Source organism: Anoplopoma fimbria, chromosome 22, assembly GCF_027596085.1.
Source record: "Anoplopoma fimbria isolate UVic2021 breed Golden Eagle Sablefish chromosome 22, Afim_UVic_2022, whole genome shotgun sequence".
Lineage (NCBI taxonomy): Eukaryota > Metazoa > Chordata > Actinopteri > Perciformes > Anoplopomatidae > Anoplopoma > Anoplopoma fimbria.
This window is the reverse complement of record NC_072470.1, coordinates 7330578-7347650: the sequence shown is the minus strand read 5'-3', so window position 1 is coordinate 7347650 and position 17073 is coordinate 7330578. Positions and strand designations below refer to the sequence as shown.

General features: G+C 41.7%; 1 protein-coding gene across 2 annotated transcripts; it reads right to left on the bottom strand.

Annotated features, from left to right (window-relative positions):
* Nucleotides 1-14: 14 nt before the first annotated feature.
* ical1 (islet cell autoantigen 1-like) lies at nt 15-16578 on the bottom strand. 2 transcript variants are annotated; one of them, XM_054623997.1, is made up of 15 exons: nt 16507-16578; nt 15082-15118; nt 14822-14996; nt 11421-11493; nt 10361-10484; nt 10026-10224; nt 9803-9928; nt 9607-9705; nt 9430-9515; nt 8845-8897; nt 7720-7761; nt 7350-7550; nt 5437-5760; nt 5243-5332; nt 15-4851 (listed from the first exon to the last, which is right to left on the bottom strand). In XM_054623997.1, exons 2-15 carry the CDS (start codon nt 15090-15092, stop codon nt 4745-4747), a joined length of 1710 nt encoding a protein of 569 aa, XP_054479972.1. In that variant the 5' UTR covers nt 15093-15118; nt 16507-16578; the 3' UTR covers nt 15-4744. The 2 variants fall into 2 exon arrangements, with proteins under 2 accessions (XP_054479972.1, XP_054479974.1); XM_054623999.1 differs by lacking the exon at nt 7350-7550.
* Between the last annotated feature and the right edge of the window lie 495 nt (nt 16579-17073).

The window sequence follows — 17073 nt, the reverse complement described above, 5'->3', positions numbered from 1 at the left end:
CGGTCGCAACGAGGGGAAGTTGGGGTGAAAAAAAATGTGCCTGATTATTTTTCAGACCGCTCAGTTTCGCTAAAACCGGCGTAGCGCTCCGACCATGTTCGTTCCTCTAGCACGACGCGCATGATGTTGGCACGACGACGGCGGCCATAGATACATACGGAAAAGGCAGGGAAGTGAGGTGGTCCAAAGAAACAATCCACACTTAGACCACCTGTGACCTAAATCCAGACATCCGTTTTGTACTTTTGTCAGCCATTTCCTGGTACAAGCCGATGCCTCAGTCGCGCGAGCTGTTAGCAGCTTGCTGGTTTCAACCGCCTGCCGACCCCATGTGTGTATGTGTGTGTATCTATGGGAAACGCGGGCCAGGGCTATGGCGTGTGTGCAGCGTGTTCCACCTGTTTCCGCCCGCCCCCCCTCCTTCCCTAGCGCCAGCCTTCTCTCAAAAGACGTCCCCCGTTTACTCCACGTCCATCACGACCAACCCCACCACCCTTCTGTTCCTCCCTTTTTTTTTGCCATCTCTCACTCTCCTTTTCTTTCCCTTGCGGTCACTGTAATGCTCTTTTTTTCTGTTTTGCTCAGCTAGTGTCTTGAAATGTGTCAAGACGGGGGGGGGCCTCGGCCTCACAGGACAGGCTCCCCTCCTGAGGGGCCCTGAGCGCAGAGAGGTCGCTGAACCCAAATACACCACAGACCGAAGTCACCGACCTTAAAGACCATGCAAATCTGGTTTAAATCAAAGTATTTCTCATAACCCTAAAGCTGCACTTGTCAGTATTCAATCCGAACATTTAATCAATTGACTTTGTGTGACGTGAAAGATGTTGGTCACACAGAGAATTTTCATCCGACTGCAGTTTCTGCATGTTAGCGTCTTTCTGCTCGTTGTTTTGGTTAATTTGAGGTGTGACGGGAGCTCTTTGAATCACGTCATGTTGTTGCATCCTCTTTTTTCTGAACTGATTTAATATCTCCTTGAACCAACTCCTACGTGTCCAATAACGGATATAAACGCACATTCCTTTGCATATTCTCTTCCTAGTTTAAAAAAAGCAAGAAACATCTATTGAATTGAAATACTGAACTAAAAATGACATAACTGCATTGTGATGGATCACATGACTCCCGCTGTAGTCGGTCTGTTAACGGCCTCTCCGCGTTCCGGCCCCCCACCCCCATGTAAATGTCATCACTACTCGACTGCGCCCGCTGCGGCGGGTATAGGAATGTACTGGATCTGTAAATAACGAGGCGCACTTGTGTTTGTATTATTGGCTGACAAAGATATGTATCCGAATGAGGCAACAATTGTACCATATTACTCCCCCTCCTGCTTTTTTCCTCCGCTCAGTACTGTGAATTACTACATGTCTCATTATTGTGAATAATGTATTTATTTATTGGGAGTGTAATTTGGGTCTCCAGAGAATTTTAACCAAGAATATAGATAACATCGTCCATCTCAGGTTGTAGTAATTAGGGTACACTTAAAAAAAAAAAAAAGAAAAAGAAGAAAAAAATGGTGTACTAACTTCTCAGCGTACACTAACAAGTCTACGCTACTACGAAGGGAGCCAAACCAACAGCTGCTATCCATGTAGCCTCACTCGACGGGAATGCTGGGTGATGTAAACCTGTAGCAGAGTAGAGAGTAGAGAGAAGTGTGGATGTTAATTTATTTATTCTGTGACCTGAGTTGGCGTTTCTCCAACGAAACGAGTGAAGAAATGGAGAGTCTGTTCCAAAATGAGATATCCACTTGCTGATGAAACAATCACACCCACAGCGACGCGGTCCGATTTGTCGGTTTTGTTTTTCAAGACGTCTGTTTACAAAAATAAAAAAAGTTTAAAAGAGCAGATTCATACACGTGGAAATACAGATTTATTTCAACTTTTTTTTTTCTTAAAGTGGATAAAAACTGCATTTTTTTGGAACGAGGCTCAACAGGAGAAATTCTCAACACAATGATTCCTTGTTTGCTTGTCCAGTTTATTGGAAACAGAACTGCCAAGTTTTCATCTGTTAAACCCCTCGAGTGAAATAAAAAGGCATAGTTGAATTAAATAAAGCATTTGTGATTGACTTGAGAAATACATTCTTTTTTTTTTTTTTTTTTTTTTTTTGAAGTGTGTAAATCAAGAGTAAACAGTATAATACATGATGTGACAGAAACACTCATACAGTCATGTCCCATTCAAAGAAAATAAAACTTTACAGTGTAGTAGGGGTCGAAACTCCCCCAAAAAGCAGATAGTAATATGCAGCTTGCATTAAAAGTGTTTTTCAGAGCTGATTTCTTTCCCATGATGCACTCCGATCACCTTTGCTCCATTAAGTGAGCTTTACACAGGCACACAACTGAAACTGAGGATTTGGTCTCGGTGCATGTGGACGTGATATTCACATCTCAACAACTTAGTTATATTATCCATAATAATATGATTTTAGAAACTCTGCATCTTCATTTTGCAGCCGTTCACTAAAACCCAATTTGGAAACATTCAAAAAGTGTTGGTCTTTTCCTTCAAACATACAAATTAAATCCACATCAGGTAAATCAGAAATCTATTTGTCGACATGGTAACAGTTCTCCAGTGTTGATTCTTTCCCCACAAAACAATAACAGATTTCAAAAATCCTTCTGTCAATTCTGAAAATACACAACACAGAGTTAAAAAAATGCAGTATTTTGTTTTTATAGTGTTACTTTAGTTTCTCAAAAAAACAAACCATTATATAATCTGAAAATAAATACATTTTGATGCAGTTTAGGTGCTGTTATTTGCTTAAATAACCCACCCAACCCAGAATTATACAATCCTTTGTCCTACTTTAAATATTCTTCCAAGTGAATATGACTACAAAATATTTTTATCCTTCACACATTTTTCTTGGCTTGGGACGGGATTGTGAAATCTGAAGGACAGATGGGAGTGAAAATGATTTCAAACGGGTATTATTTTACCCACAGTACATTCGGAGCCAGTAGAATCTGGGATGAAGGGGCCCCAATAAACATAATGAAGCTGTCGGTGTCACAAAAGCCACGGAGTCTGGACGGTGTCAATTTCCACTGTGGCTGTAATCTGACTCCAGGTCAGGCTGGCAGTGATGCCATGAGTCCGCTTCAGTTGCCTTTAGACCAGAAAACTGGTAAATCTCCTGATTTACATCAATAAAAGGCGTCACATTATTTTTCCAATGGGTTGAGTCTTTAAAATCCAGAGTGTGTGAAGGGGTCTGGATCACAAAGCAGGTTTAACTGGCTTCACTAAGCTAAACATCAGTAATGCTGGGTTACTGGACCCATGAGCTCATTTGTGTAAGAGGAGAAGTTATTAATTAAAAGACACAATCATCATGGTAGGCAAACGTTTTCTACTGTTACAAATGTTTCTGTTCTTCAGTACGTCTCGCCTTAATCTCAATTTCTGTGCACGTCACAGTTCTGTACTCACTAATTGAGTTGTTGACACGTTCCTCTCCACTAAACCAGCTTCAGCGACAGGCCCAGCTTAGCTGTCCAGTATGGGTTACCATGGGGAAATTAAAATGAAAAAAAGGCTCGGCATTGTGACACTAGAATTATTTTTTTAGCTAAAGCGATATTTTTGGATGTTTTGAAGTGGGGTTGTATGAGGTACTTATACATACACAGTGTATTACCTTGTTGTGGACGGGGGCAGCAGCCAAACGTATTTAAGCCACCTAAAAAAAAATCATTGTAAGTTTAAATGTTAAACTAAAAGAAAACAGGAGCTGTTAGACTACTGCTGCCCTGATTGGAGAGTTTGTTTGTGTTGTTGTGAGACTTTGCTGAATCCAAAGTAACCCTTTAAAGCGCCAAAGTCACACAAAAACCAAACTAAGAAACCGATGAAGGCAGAAGTGGACCAGCATCTCCAGGGTTCTGCGAGATAAAATGAGTGTTTTGGTCAATGGAGTCTTGTGGTTCTGAAGAGAGAATAGATAACAGCTAGGTAAAGAGGTAAAGAATATTCTGATTGTACACTTTAACTAATGTCATCAATCATAAGTAATACACTGACTGTATATAAGTACCTCTTACAACCATCCTTCAAAAAATCCAAACTACAGTATACCTTTAAGTCCACAGCTAGATTAGCCACTTTACTTCCTTGGTGATACCGGTCCCTGCTGCAGGCTCAGTGACAGGCTCAGGGTCCGTTCCCATCTCATACATATACAATATACAATATATAAATATACTGTACGCTCTTCATTCATTTAACAACAGTAAGCAGTAAATAGACTTTTTTTTTTTTACATCCTGGGTCCCCTGTGACGTGTGCACAAGGCAAACAGACACACACCCAAAAAACGCAAACATGAACAAAAAAACAAAACAAACGCCAAATAAAGCGGTAACCCAAACATTCTCTCCGCTCGCTGCGATAACTAAAAAGGTAACACAAACCGCATGAGGTTTGCTGAGTCAGTAGCTCCATGTGTAGTGTTAACAGTCATTGACAAAAGCAGCAGGAGCGCTTTCCTTTTCCCAGTGTAAAATAACATCTTCCAGTGTAACACAATATGTATTTGCATGTGTGGATATATACACATGTCTCCTGGTAACGTGTGTGTGTTTTCACTGTTAGTGTGTGTTCTTTTACTTGGTTTCTGACATCCAGATCCTTCGAGAGCAATCCTATACTGCTGCACACACACACACACACACACGCACACACAAGCACACACTAACACACAACACGGAGCTCTAGGCGTTAAGGAATTCGTCCGGGGAGCGTCCAATGGCGTCTGGGTTGGAGAGGGGGTCCAGGTCTGCGAACAGGTTGAACCAGGCAGACATGTCTTTGGATCCACCTGGAGCAGCCACGCACACACACACGCACGCACGCACACGCACGCACACACACACAACACACTTCGTTACATTACAGTCATTTAGCAGACGCTTTTATCCAAAGCGACTTAGAAGAAAGATTCGGTTTAGACCTGGATTGCGGTGATTAAATTAATTGTAACTATGTTGGGGAATATGTACAACTACAGCACATTATTAACTAATATGATAGGGGCCTAAAGGTTGGTCGTGATTTATTACAGTGTGTCAACATCTAGTTTGAAGACGTTAATTATGTCACAGTAAATCTGGGGCTCTGTAGTATTCCGGGAATAATGGACACCACAGCTTTTACAACAACAAGACAAAAGTACAGATAAGAAAGCAGGTTGAGGGAGAGCGAACCGTTACCTGCTGCACTTGGTGCCGGCTGAGCTGATTGGCTCTGACCGGGTGGAGGCTGCAGGGGCGGAGCCTGGAACATGGGCGGGGTTGACCAGCCTAGGAGACAAAGAAAGAGCGATGAGAGCGACGGGTTTCGACGGGTTTCGACGTGCTGCGGCGAGCTCGTCCCCCCTCCGGCATGTGAGTGCAATGTGGCTCACCTGTGGAGCTCATACTGTGATCCAGCAGGTGGGAGGGCAGGAAGCCTGTGGGGCTGGGGGGGCTCGAGGTTGGAAGAACTGGCGGCCCGCTACCTGTTGCCGGCCCGCTCCCTTCTGACGGCTCACCACCTGCTGCCCCCGTGCTCGGTGGAGGAACGCCGGGAGCGTCGAACAGCCCGAAGGCGTCCTGCCACTCTCTGCTGAACTCGTCGGCGGCCCCCGGGCCCGGGCTGAGGAGGTCCTTGAGGAAGGCCATGTCGCCCCGTTCGCCATCTTCCTCCTCCGGTCGCAGCCCCGTCCCGGCACCTGAAAGCAGACCCCCACCTAGAGGGAAGGGAGTTAAAACAGGAGGGGGGTCTGTATTAGAACAAAGGCAAAAACATCACAGTGGATTCTGTCGAGTAAAAGAAAAAAAGAAACAAGGGCCGAAAATAATAAAAAAAAGACCACAAATAACTACTGAGGGGTTGAAACTTTCTCAGACTTCAGACTTATCTTTTATGAACGGGCTGTATTTTCCAAGCTTGAAGACTTTATTGTAGTTAAAGAAAACACTTCATGTCAAGCTGTTTATATTTCTATGCATATATCTGTTATATTGATATTTCTTCTTTCTTTCAATAATGACTATAGGAACAAAAATAAATGTATTATGCATATTTGAAATAGTTTGGTCCCCAAAAGAAGAAGAATGAAATGATTCATTTCGATGTCCCCACAGTGTTACATGCCAGGAAATAATACTTTTGGGAACTATTTTCCCCTAAATAGCTTTGAATTCATTTTCCGGTACAGTAAAGCACAAGTCACCCTGGATTATTATTATTATTATTATTATAATAGTTATATTGAACCACAACGATGCAACTGGGCTTTACTTCTTTTGGATTCTGTTTTTCTTTGGACCCTCTTTAGTCGTCTCAGTGGTTAGATTGAGACGACTAATATTCAACTGTTGCTCAGAGGGATCTTTGTCTCTTTCTGCTGTCAGTCTGGTTGAACCGTTGTAACCAATGACAACTATTTGTAAAGAGGACTTTCTACAAGCTAAAAGCATAAAAGACATTACACAAGTATTTCTTTGAGACGCCTGACTGTAACGAATCAAACTTTTGTTGGAACGAAAGAGCTGTTTTGTCTGACCTCCTAATTCCAAAATTCAATTTCATCACGCAGCATAGGACTTGGCAAATCAGAACAACCTTTTAAATTCCCTCTGCAAAAACTCTAAAGAGGGTAAAAGGCTCTTTTAACGTCGCAGCCAAGCTTTCAGCCTCTAGATGGAGTGACACTTAGGTCGAATAAACCTTTTTTCTCTCGGCGGACTTATTAGACACAGGTGCAACTGATGACATCGCTGGCCGCAAAGCTGGAACTGAGTTATTATTAAAGTAATAAGTTCCATCTGTGATTCCATCTGTGAACGAAGGTCTGTGAATTTCAGTTGGGAAGAATAAAGAAACAAGAACTCAGATTCTAGATGCACTATTAAGATTAAGGTTTGCAAATGTTTTTCAGAATGACATGTTTAAGTACATGATGGGCCGTCTGACAGAGAATTGAGTCAAATCTTAAATATGACAAAGCACATTTACAGATAATTTTTGCACAAAATGACAAAGTGTTCCTTTAAGCAGTTGACATTTCAAAGTGAGTCTCAGAAGTGAAGAAGATGCTTGATTGTTTTCCTAAATGACAAGTGAAGGAAACAAAGCCTCTTGCTTTCAGCGGACAGACAGACTGAATCCAGATCCAAAGTGCAAGAGGAAGCAGAGTTGAAATCCCAGGAGAGGTGAATTTGTGCCACAACCAAGCAAAGTGAGACGGACGAAAGCGGAGAACCAGCAAAGAGGCAGCTTGAAGTCAGAATTGGCAGACGGTAAGAGAGACAGAGAAACAGCGGGCCGGTTTACCGGAGGCAGGAAGCTGTGACAAGTCTCCAAAGCCCCAGTGCTCATGGGAGACTCCACCCTGAGGAGGAGGAGGAAGGAGGCGGGGCTGGAGATGGACGTTAGTTGGCCGAGGCAGGTCACAGGCCATGAGCATCAGGTCGTCGTCTGACGGTCCTCTGAGGTTGTGCAGGTTTGCAGCAGGTGTGCTAGTGTTTTTGCGCGCTGAGGTCAAAAGGTCATAAAGCCAACAGGCATCCGACCCAAAGTCAGCGACAACAGTCCCAAAGTACACATCTGTACTGTTTACACAAGTACTGCTATAGAGAATGCCTTACAATACCATCTAAACAAAGACAAAGACACACACACACACACACACACACACACTTACCACCGTCACTTTGGCTCTGTCCATCACTGATGTGGGCGGGGTCTAGAAAGGAAGGCAAAAAAATATATATATATTCGACACTGTGACCATTTGACATTTACAGATATATCCACCCTAAATAACATGAGCCCTGCAGCTTCTTACATTAAAGTATTACTATCATACTTTTGATGTCTGTAGGTGTATTTATATTGCATATAAATGGCTAAACACAGATGACGGGAAGCCTCAGTTAGTTCTTTTATGTGACGTTTTGACGGCAAAAAAATGAAACTACAACCGTAAAACTTGACTTTGCTGTATGTTTTATGTATGTGTGTACTTTAAACCTTTTTTTAACCTTTTAACCTACCACAAATTATGCTGTTCAATTATGCAGCTTGATTTATGAGAGCCATAATAATTAACACCACATTCAATTTAACAATGAATAGACAACTTACATTAAAGTGAACAGACTGAAGTTTCATTTCTGTTAGTTGTGTTTTTGATCTATTCTTTTCTATTCTATTCTTCGTTTCTTTATACTGTCAATCCCAGAGAGAATCATTACAGATTTGAATAAATAGGATAAGCTCATGTTCTGGAACAAAGTTGCAAATTTCCCACAATTAAGAGCAATTTCCCAAATAACTTTATACGTAAAACCCATGCTTCATTTATCTTGCAGAGGGCCGTCACTCACTTAAACTTTTACTTTACCTAAAGTAAATTAATTTGTCGATTCCAGTAAGGCTACAACTACCTATTATTTTCATTACCCATTATTTATTAATTGAGAGGTCAATAAGAATGTAGTTAAATAAAAAAAATGCAATGTCATGTAGCCCAAAATTATGTCACTTAACTGCTTGTTTTATCTGTAATAGTTCAACCAATCTTAGCCCTCGTTTTTTGTTCTACATCTGTTGCATTTAAAATGCTACTAAAATTCATTAAAACATTTATATTATAAATGAATCAGACAGTTCATCAGTGCCGCCACAATAATATTGGCCCTTCTCACCCCTCACAGGCTGTATCTTTCTATCCACCTCTCCCTCTTTCCAAACCAACACTACTTCCACATCTTCCTGCAGTATGACCAGACTATCTAAGTCTAAACCTACAGGGGGCAGCACATACCTGCGCCAGAGGAACTTCCCGATGGCTTGTTGTCGTCATCCAAGGACACCAGACTGAGGAAAAAGGAAGGAGGGAGGGAGGAGGGGGGAGAAAAAAAATGAGAAAGTGCCTTATCTATCTGGCGAGACGCCGTTCGGCTATTTTTAGCGATGCAGTAGCCTCCATTAGATTTGGAGCTGCAATCTCACTGCAGGTTCACCGTTCTAAAACCCTCAACTATGGCGTGGATCACTTCTGATCATCATATGTAAAAAGCTGCCACATTAACTTGTGACTGAACATGGGCATGACATTGTGTTTGATGAAGAAATAACTGAGGTGGCTCTGTGCAAGAATACAAAGAAAAGAGCAGAGAGCGAGGGGAAATTATAGAGAAGGAAAAAAAGTGCATGGCAACAGAGAGAGTGTGTGTGTGTGTGTGTGTGTGTGTGTGTGTGTGTGTGTGTGTGTGTGTGTGTGTGTGTGTGTGTGTGTGTGTGTTAGTGATGAGGGGGCAGGAGAGGATCGTTACATGAAACATGAGTACGTGTTAGGACTAGGTTTGTACTTTCTGTGTGTGTGTGTGTGCTTAGTGTGTCCTCATACTTGTCCGTGTTGCTCTGCGGAGGCTTCTCCTTCTTATACTCTTGTTTCTGCATGTTTGTTAATTCCTCTAGTGGGTCTCGCAGGTCCTGTGTGAAGGAAGAATACGGTTTAACATAAAGACACTTCAGGTGCTGTCCGCCTGGGACCGCACGCTAGCGTCTCCAAAACTTGAAGTACCTTGAGTGTGGTGAACTGGTACGGTACGTGTCCTCGGAAGGCCTCTTGGATTCCCGACATGGCGTGAGCCGTCTTCTCCCAGAACTGCAGCAGAGTGGTCTGCCACGACAGGACGGAAAAAGAAATGCATTGAATGAAGGTAGACAGATCAAGATACTTAAACAGAGTCACAGTAAATTGTTGAAAAGACACATACCTGGTAGGTACAGAGGGAGTGGGAGAGCATGTTGCAGCGGCTCGCTCCCAGCATGTCGACCTTCTGACAAACGTCGTTCTTCAGCTTCTCGAACTGGCTCTTCGTCCCTCGGACCTGGGTTTGGACCTGACAACGGAAAGACGGAAAAAGACAGGACGATGAAAAACATGCACGGATTCTTTACAATCACAACGAGGGTGTCTACAAACAAGCGTCCTCCCACCTTGCGGAACTTTTCCAGCTGTTTGTAGGTGTCCGGGTCCAGTTCTTGGGAGACATCCTTCATCCAGAGCAGGGCCCCTCTGTACTCGGTGCGGGACTTCTCCATGCGGCTGACAGTCAGCAGCGTGTCGGCGATGGCGCGCCGCCGGAACGTCTCCACTTCCTGGTGCAAACGGCGCAGCGGCGGGCAGAGTGCCATCCTATGGAGGAAAAAAAAAAAAAAAAAAAAGGATTTCAGAAATTCAGCTAAATATCTCACGGCAAAAATCAACTTAAAGAGTTTAAGGTAGTTGAGAAAGCATTGGATATGTTGGCTTCATGTTTCATGCCGCTGACCTCTGCTTGGCGGAGGTGCACAGGGCCTTGCTGGTGGCGTCCATCATGTTGCCAGCCTTTGTGCGATCGTGTTCGCCCTGAAAGCGCAGGAACAGGCCGAGCTCGTTCTCCTCCTGAGACAATCCTGGGGACACGGCTCAAAGGGTAAGTCACACATGTACGCAAAGGACACAATTCAAATATGGACTATTTACATGGAAATCTTAAGGTTTTATATCATCCCCAGAGGCACCAGTTTATTTAAAAAAATTAAATAAAGACAAAGAAAATATGACCTCAATCCCAGTAGGTACCTTTCTGGAATAGTGAGTGAGTCAGTGATGAGTTTCATCGTTGACTTCCTCATACCTCGACGGTGGTGGTGAGGCTACTTCTATCTCTTTAAATGTTTTATGATGGTTAAAAAAACCACTTACGGACCCCTTGAAAAAGGGACAGTTTGCCATCTGTTTCTCCAAACTGGGGGCCTGCCGACTGCCATCTACTCACTATGGTTAAGTATTTCATAAAACCCCACTTCAAAACATCCAAACTATCGTTTCAAAATCCCAGTGAACAGAAGTTAAAGCGTCTTCAGCTTCGAAACAGAATATTTGAGCAATGTGCATATTTAAATCAAATTATTCGCATCAGATTAGGCCGCTAAACAACTCTCTTGTGGCTAAAAATTGCAGATTTATTAATGTCATATTATTGCTTGAAATTGGTTGGTACTACACGTCATATGTCGTTCTAGAGGAAGAAACGATAATTGGATTTTGATGTTAACATTTTGTTATGTGAAAAAAAAAAAAACTTTAGGCTTCTATATGTTTCCCAACAGCATTTTATGTGTAAATATATTAAACACATTAACAAGGCCTAGATCATGGGACAAAAACAGCTGCAATACAAATCATGAACACGAAAAAACACATAAAACTGCATCTTCTACTGTGGACACAATAGCTATTTGAACGTCTCTTGATTTATCTGATATTATAACGTCTGAAATAAACACCAGCTATATGTTATTCAATGAAGAGATGTTGTGTGATAGGTCTAGTTGACTGTCACTCACGTGTGATCCTGTGCTGGTACTTCTCGATCACCTTCACCAGCTCCGTGCACGTCAACTGAACCGAGCGGAAAAACTGCAGAAACAAGCAAACAAACAGGACGGATTAGAATATATGAATATATCGCACAAACCTTTTCTCACAAATAATTCAATTTTTTTTTTTAAACATGTGGTTTTCAGATTCTCTGCCACGTGTCCACGTCACGTCTCTTCTTTCATGACTTTATTTAGCAGTGTGATGCGTCTCCCTCAGTTAGTGCAACATATTTTCCTCTCTTTTGCTTTCTGTCTGGCAGACTGTCGACTGCCTCTCTTCCCATCTGCTGGACAACGACACTCAAAAGATGAGTGTGTGTCATAGCAACGCAGGTTTCAAGGCCAGCCTGGTGATGCTGACTGATAAAAAGGGAAGATTGGAGGATGAAGGGATCACGTAGACTTTTAGAGCCTCCTAGGGACAAAACGGCACAGTGTGAGGCTCAGGAAGAGAAGTGTGTGTGTGTGTGTGTGTGTGTGTGTGTGTGTGTGTGTGTGTGTGTGTGTGTGTGTGTGTGTGTGTGTGTGTGTGTGTGTAGAGAATAACAGTCACACTTAGACATCTCAATATGGTCGGGGGTTAGCAAAATAAATTATTAAAAGCCTATGTACGGTCTCTCCTCTTTCTCCTGGTAAAGAACAGGTGTAAATATATATATATATATTCATATATAATAAATGAATTCCATTTAGCTGCCTCAACTTCAGGGTCCTGGTATTGTATATGCTGTCACACTGTCATGGCTGACAGAGACAACTGACTAAAAAAAGCAGCTGTTCAATAGTAGCAAGTCAAAATATCTGCTGGGAAATCGAACCTTTTAAATGACACCTGAGCGGGATGTGTGGTGATGTTACCATGGATTTTATGTTGTTTTTACAAAACATGGCGCCTACATGGCGGCTGTGGCCTACATTAGCCACGATGGCAGCCCCTCGCAACACCGAGGTGTCCTTGAGCAAGACAGTTCACCTCAGACTCGGGATGGGTTAAATGGGTAATTCCCCATGGTACTAATAAAGGATTGATTATTATTATTATTATTATTAGCGATGCAGCTGACATAGCCTGGAGCCTCTAGCCTCAATAAGTGATGAGGAGCTACAGAGGACTGCTAAAACTCACTTTCTTTTAGGACTCCACACTGGATTCTCGAGGGTGACCCGGTAATTTGTTTTGATGTTATTCTGTTGACTTTTGGAGCATGTGATGAAAGATACATTTTGGTGCAATGGGACAATAAAGAGACATGCAGGTTAGGTTAATTGATGACTCTGAAATTGCCCGTGGGTGTGAATGTGAGCATGAGTGGTTGTCTGTCTATATATGTCTGCCCTGTGATAGGCTGGCGACCTGTCCAGGGTGTACCCTGCCTTCGCCCATTGACAGCTGGGATCGGCTCCAGCACCCCCGCGGCCCTTAACTGGATACGTGGTTACGGAAGATGGATGGATGGATGGGACAATAAAGTTTTATCTCATAACACAATTTGCTTTATACTACCTTTTCCACATATGCAGTAGACCCCTTGGAAACAGAGTCAGATGTAAAATTGGTGGTGTACTCCTTTAAGACATCACAGGCTTAAATCTGTCTTACACCTTAAACTGCAGCTAAGCTAGTGACAGACTCAGACTTTCAGGGCTCGGCTGTAAGGGTAACCAATTCTGATTCTCTGCTTGCTATAAGTGGCAAAACATGTTTTAACATGCTAAACATAGAGGAAAGCAAAACATGTACCCCAGAATAAATAGATTATTTTATTAGTTCCATTAGTGATGTTTAAAATATTGCTGTTTCAGTCAGAACCAGATAACGCTGCACATGTGTTGGTTCCACTACTTGCTTGTACTGGTACTGAACGACTAAATTTCTAATGTCGTTTTTTTCTGTTATTTTGTTATTAATCTTGTTATTTGTGCTTTTATGTGTGAAACCTTTATGCTGCAGTCTTTTGTCAGGAACTACCTTGGAAAAAGAGATTTTGAATCTCAATTGGAATATCCTGGAAAAAAATGAAGGTTAAATATATAAAAAGAAAGCAGAAGTGACTGAGGTTTTTTTTTGTTTTGGCTACTGTAATAGAGCTTTTATTATTTTACTTCACATTTTGGGTCTCTAATTACTCAAAATATAGGTGACTACAATGGCAAACTTGTTTCACCCAAGACTGTGAGAGAGCAGAGGGAGGTGGTTTGTGGAGTTACTGATTAACTGCAGAATAAACAGTCTACCTCCAGTCTGTCTGCCTCAACAGTGGCCAAACGTCTTTCAGTGTCAGATCTCTGGCTGTGCGCAGGTCACTGCTCCTTCACAACACACCTCTTTGAATGTTTATTCTCGACATGACCATTACTAACGCATTCATCAGGATCATGTTTATCTAACGGCGGCTGCTGTGTCTGAGTCACAGCATTACGGCAGAGGGGAAATCTGTGTCTTCCATCACCCAGACAAACGGAAAAAAAGACACAGACGACAGATACAGGAGATAATAATTCAATAAGGATGAATTCGCTTTCAACTAGATCACATTTCAAATGGTGCTGATTCTTGGAAATGATAGAAAAATGTATCGCAAAAATATTGCCAAAGTTGGATCTGCTGTTTCATTCAAGTAGCAAACTAAACGCAGCTGAGATTCTGATATTTGAGCATGCCCTCAGGCACTTTAAAAAAAATAATCATAATAAAAATAAAAAAACAGGTCAACTATAAAGAAAGGATGTCGTCCAAATCTGATCAGTCCTGGTGGTTGTAGTGCTCTACTGCTCCACAGAGTCAAGAAGAACTTCAAGGGAGAGATGGAGGAAACACTTTAAAAAAAACCTGCTCGGAATGTACTGTGGAAACGTCTCACTGGGTATGAATTGAGAGACAATGAGAGGAAGACAGACGAGGCCAGATCTTGCTTCGGAGCGAACAAAAGCCTCACAGTGCGTCTCCAGCAGCTCGGTGAAACTCTCACGGGACCAGACAGTCAGGCTGTCCTGTCACGACTAAGTGCCAGCCAGATTTCAGCCAATCCAAATTGTCTGCTCTCATTTGTTGCACCGCTGAGAGGCAGAGGAACGAACCGTACTGTACCCGGTTGACATGATTTTCACAGCTGGGATGTGGTGGACAGACATTTTGCACAGGAAATGGCCACCATTGGTAAAAAAGCACATAGAAATGATGCCACAATGGGACACGCAGTGGTGAGTCTTTAGAGGGGAACATCTTTGACTTAGGCATTAAACAATAAAAAATAATAAGAGGGAACATTAATGACTACCATTGACCTGTGGAAAGGATTACGATGTTTAGCATTATGTACTGGTGGAATAAGACATGGAAATAGAGCTTGTGTTTTTGCACCTACCTCGAGTTTGGCATCCAGGTCAGCGTCTGATGCCACCACGTACTCGTCCTCCTTCTTGCCCGTGGCTTTGATGAGGACCTGCTTGGTCTTCCAGAACTTCTTCTGCATGCGAGCCATGACTGAGCTGTCCTCCCCGAGCAGGGCCCGGCCGCCGCTCAGCATGTCCCCTGCAAACCTGAAACCCGGACAAATCGGTCAGCTGTGCTCATGACAATAGTGATTATTATAACAAAAGAAGTACTGGCTACAATGACACATACCCGTCCATCATTGGATATCAGTCTTTTCTTTTCTGTTCTGAAAACAAAAAGAAACATTTAATTCAATTCAGTTTATTTTGTATAGCCCAGAATCACAAATTACAAATTTGCCTCAGAGGGCTTTACAATCTGTACACATGCGACATCCTCACAGGAAAACCCCTAAAAAAAAAAAAACCTTTAACAGGGAGAAAAAAGGAAGAAACCTCTGGGAGAGCGACAGAGGAGGGATCCTTCTCCCAGGATGGACAGAATGCAATAGATGTCATGTGTACAGAAATATAGGGATGATGTTGAGACAGAGGGAGACTAAGTTATAAAAGCATCAGAATTTAAATATGGCATAAGATAAGATAAGATAATCCTTTATTAGTCCCGCAGCAGGGAAATTTACAGGATTACAGCAGCATAGAGTATGGTGCAAAACAAGAAACATAGTAAAAGAAAGACAAGATAAAATAAAATGAAATAAAAAAACAAGTATTATAAATAAGCAATAAAAAAACAGTAAAAAAAAAATCCACAATAACTGAAATATTATATGTACAGACAGAAAAAAGTGTTATATTAATATTATTTAAAGTAAAATGGTAGATGATGTCAAAGACTGAGGGTTTCATATTGTTTCCTTGTTAAGGATCCTCATACAGAAAGAAAAATCTGGTATTTGTACTAAATAAGATTTTATGTAAAAGTGACAAACTAATAGAAAGGAATAAAACAAATGAAAGAGAAAATATATACTGGTGATGTTGAGACAGAGGGAGATAAGTTATAAAAGCATCAGAATTTAAATATGGCATAAAAGTATTATATTAATATTATTTAAAGTAAAATGGTAGATGATGTCAAAGACTGAGGGTTTCATATTGTTTCCTTGTTAAGGATCCTCATACAGAAAGAAAAATCTGGTATTAGTACTAAATAAGATTTTATGTAAAACTGACAAACTAATAGAAAGGAATAAAAAAAAAAAAAAAAAAAAAGGGCACAGCAGCAGGCATGAAAAAACAGAGCTGACAGCTGTTATCATGGAGTTAGAAGCGGAAGGTTATCTGTCTGTGGTTGGGCCAAAAACTCATCCGCGTGAAAAAAGGAGAGCAGACACCTGCAACCTACAGGGAGAGGAAATAGAGCCAGCTGGTGTACGCTTACAGGAAAAGATGCATTCACGACCCGGAGAGAAAAACGGAAAAAACAATGACACTCTGAAATGCAATTATACTGTGAATAAGAACATAATTAGATATAAACAAGGAAATAAAAACAACATGCCAGCCAGTGAAGAAGCGTGTGTGTTAGCAGCAGGTTAGCTTGTAGCAAGTGTGGTGGCCTTGAGAGCGTTTAATTAACTAATATAAAAGGATAATTCCGTTTTTTCCGATTATGTTTGGTTAGTTGAATGCAGGCGAGTTTCTTTTTTACCTCGTTTTTGTTAGTGTTTAGTCCGTGCATCCATGAGACGTGGCCCCGCTCCGGTAGCCCTGCTCCGCCGATAGAGCCGTCATACTGTGAGTCAGAGAAACCCGGATATGCAAATTACGTTGTTGGACACGTGGTGTCGCTGTTTGCCAGGTCGCACCGAAGATCGTCTATTCCAGAGAAGAGCGAGCCTTGAACGGGTAAAAAAAAAATGGATGTGGAAATGGACTACATACGGTGGGTTAAAAAGCTCAAATTCAATGTTTTGCAAATTGAATGCTGTGAGATGTTGAATGTGTATTAAATCATTGATATCAATTAAAAAAAAAAAGCAGAATTAGCTATATTTGTCGTTTTTTTTTTTCTTCAAAGCCCACTTTGATATTGTAGTGGAATAAAATAAAAATCCGAGTGACACCTCTTCGTTTTACTTCCTCTCTGGTCAAACCAGTCTGAGGATAAAAAAAAAAGTTTTTCCACAAGACTTTTCTTTTGCAAGCTTAAACACATAAAAATAGCTTATTATATATTTAAGAGATTTATACGCAAGTGAAGAAGACAGTGTTCTAT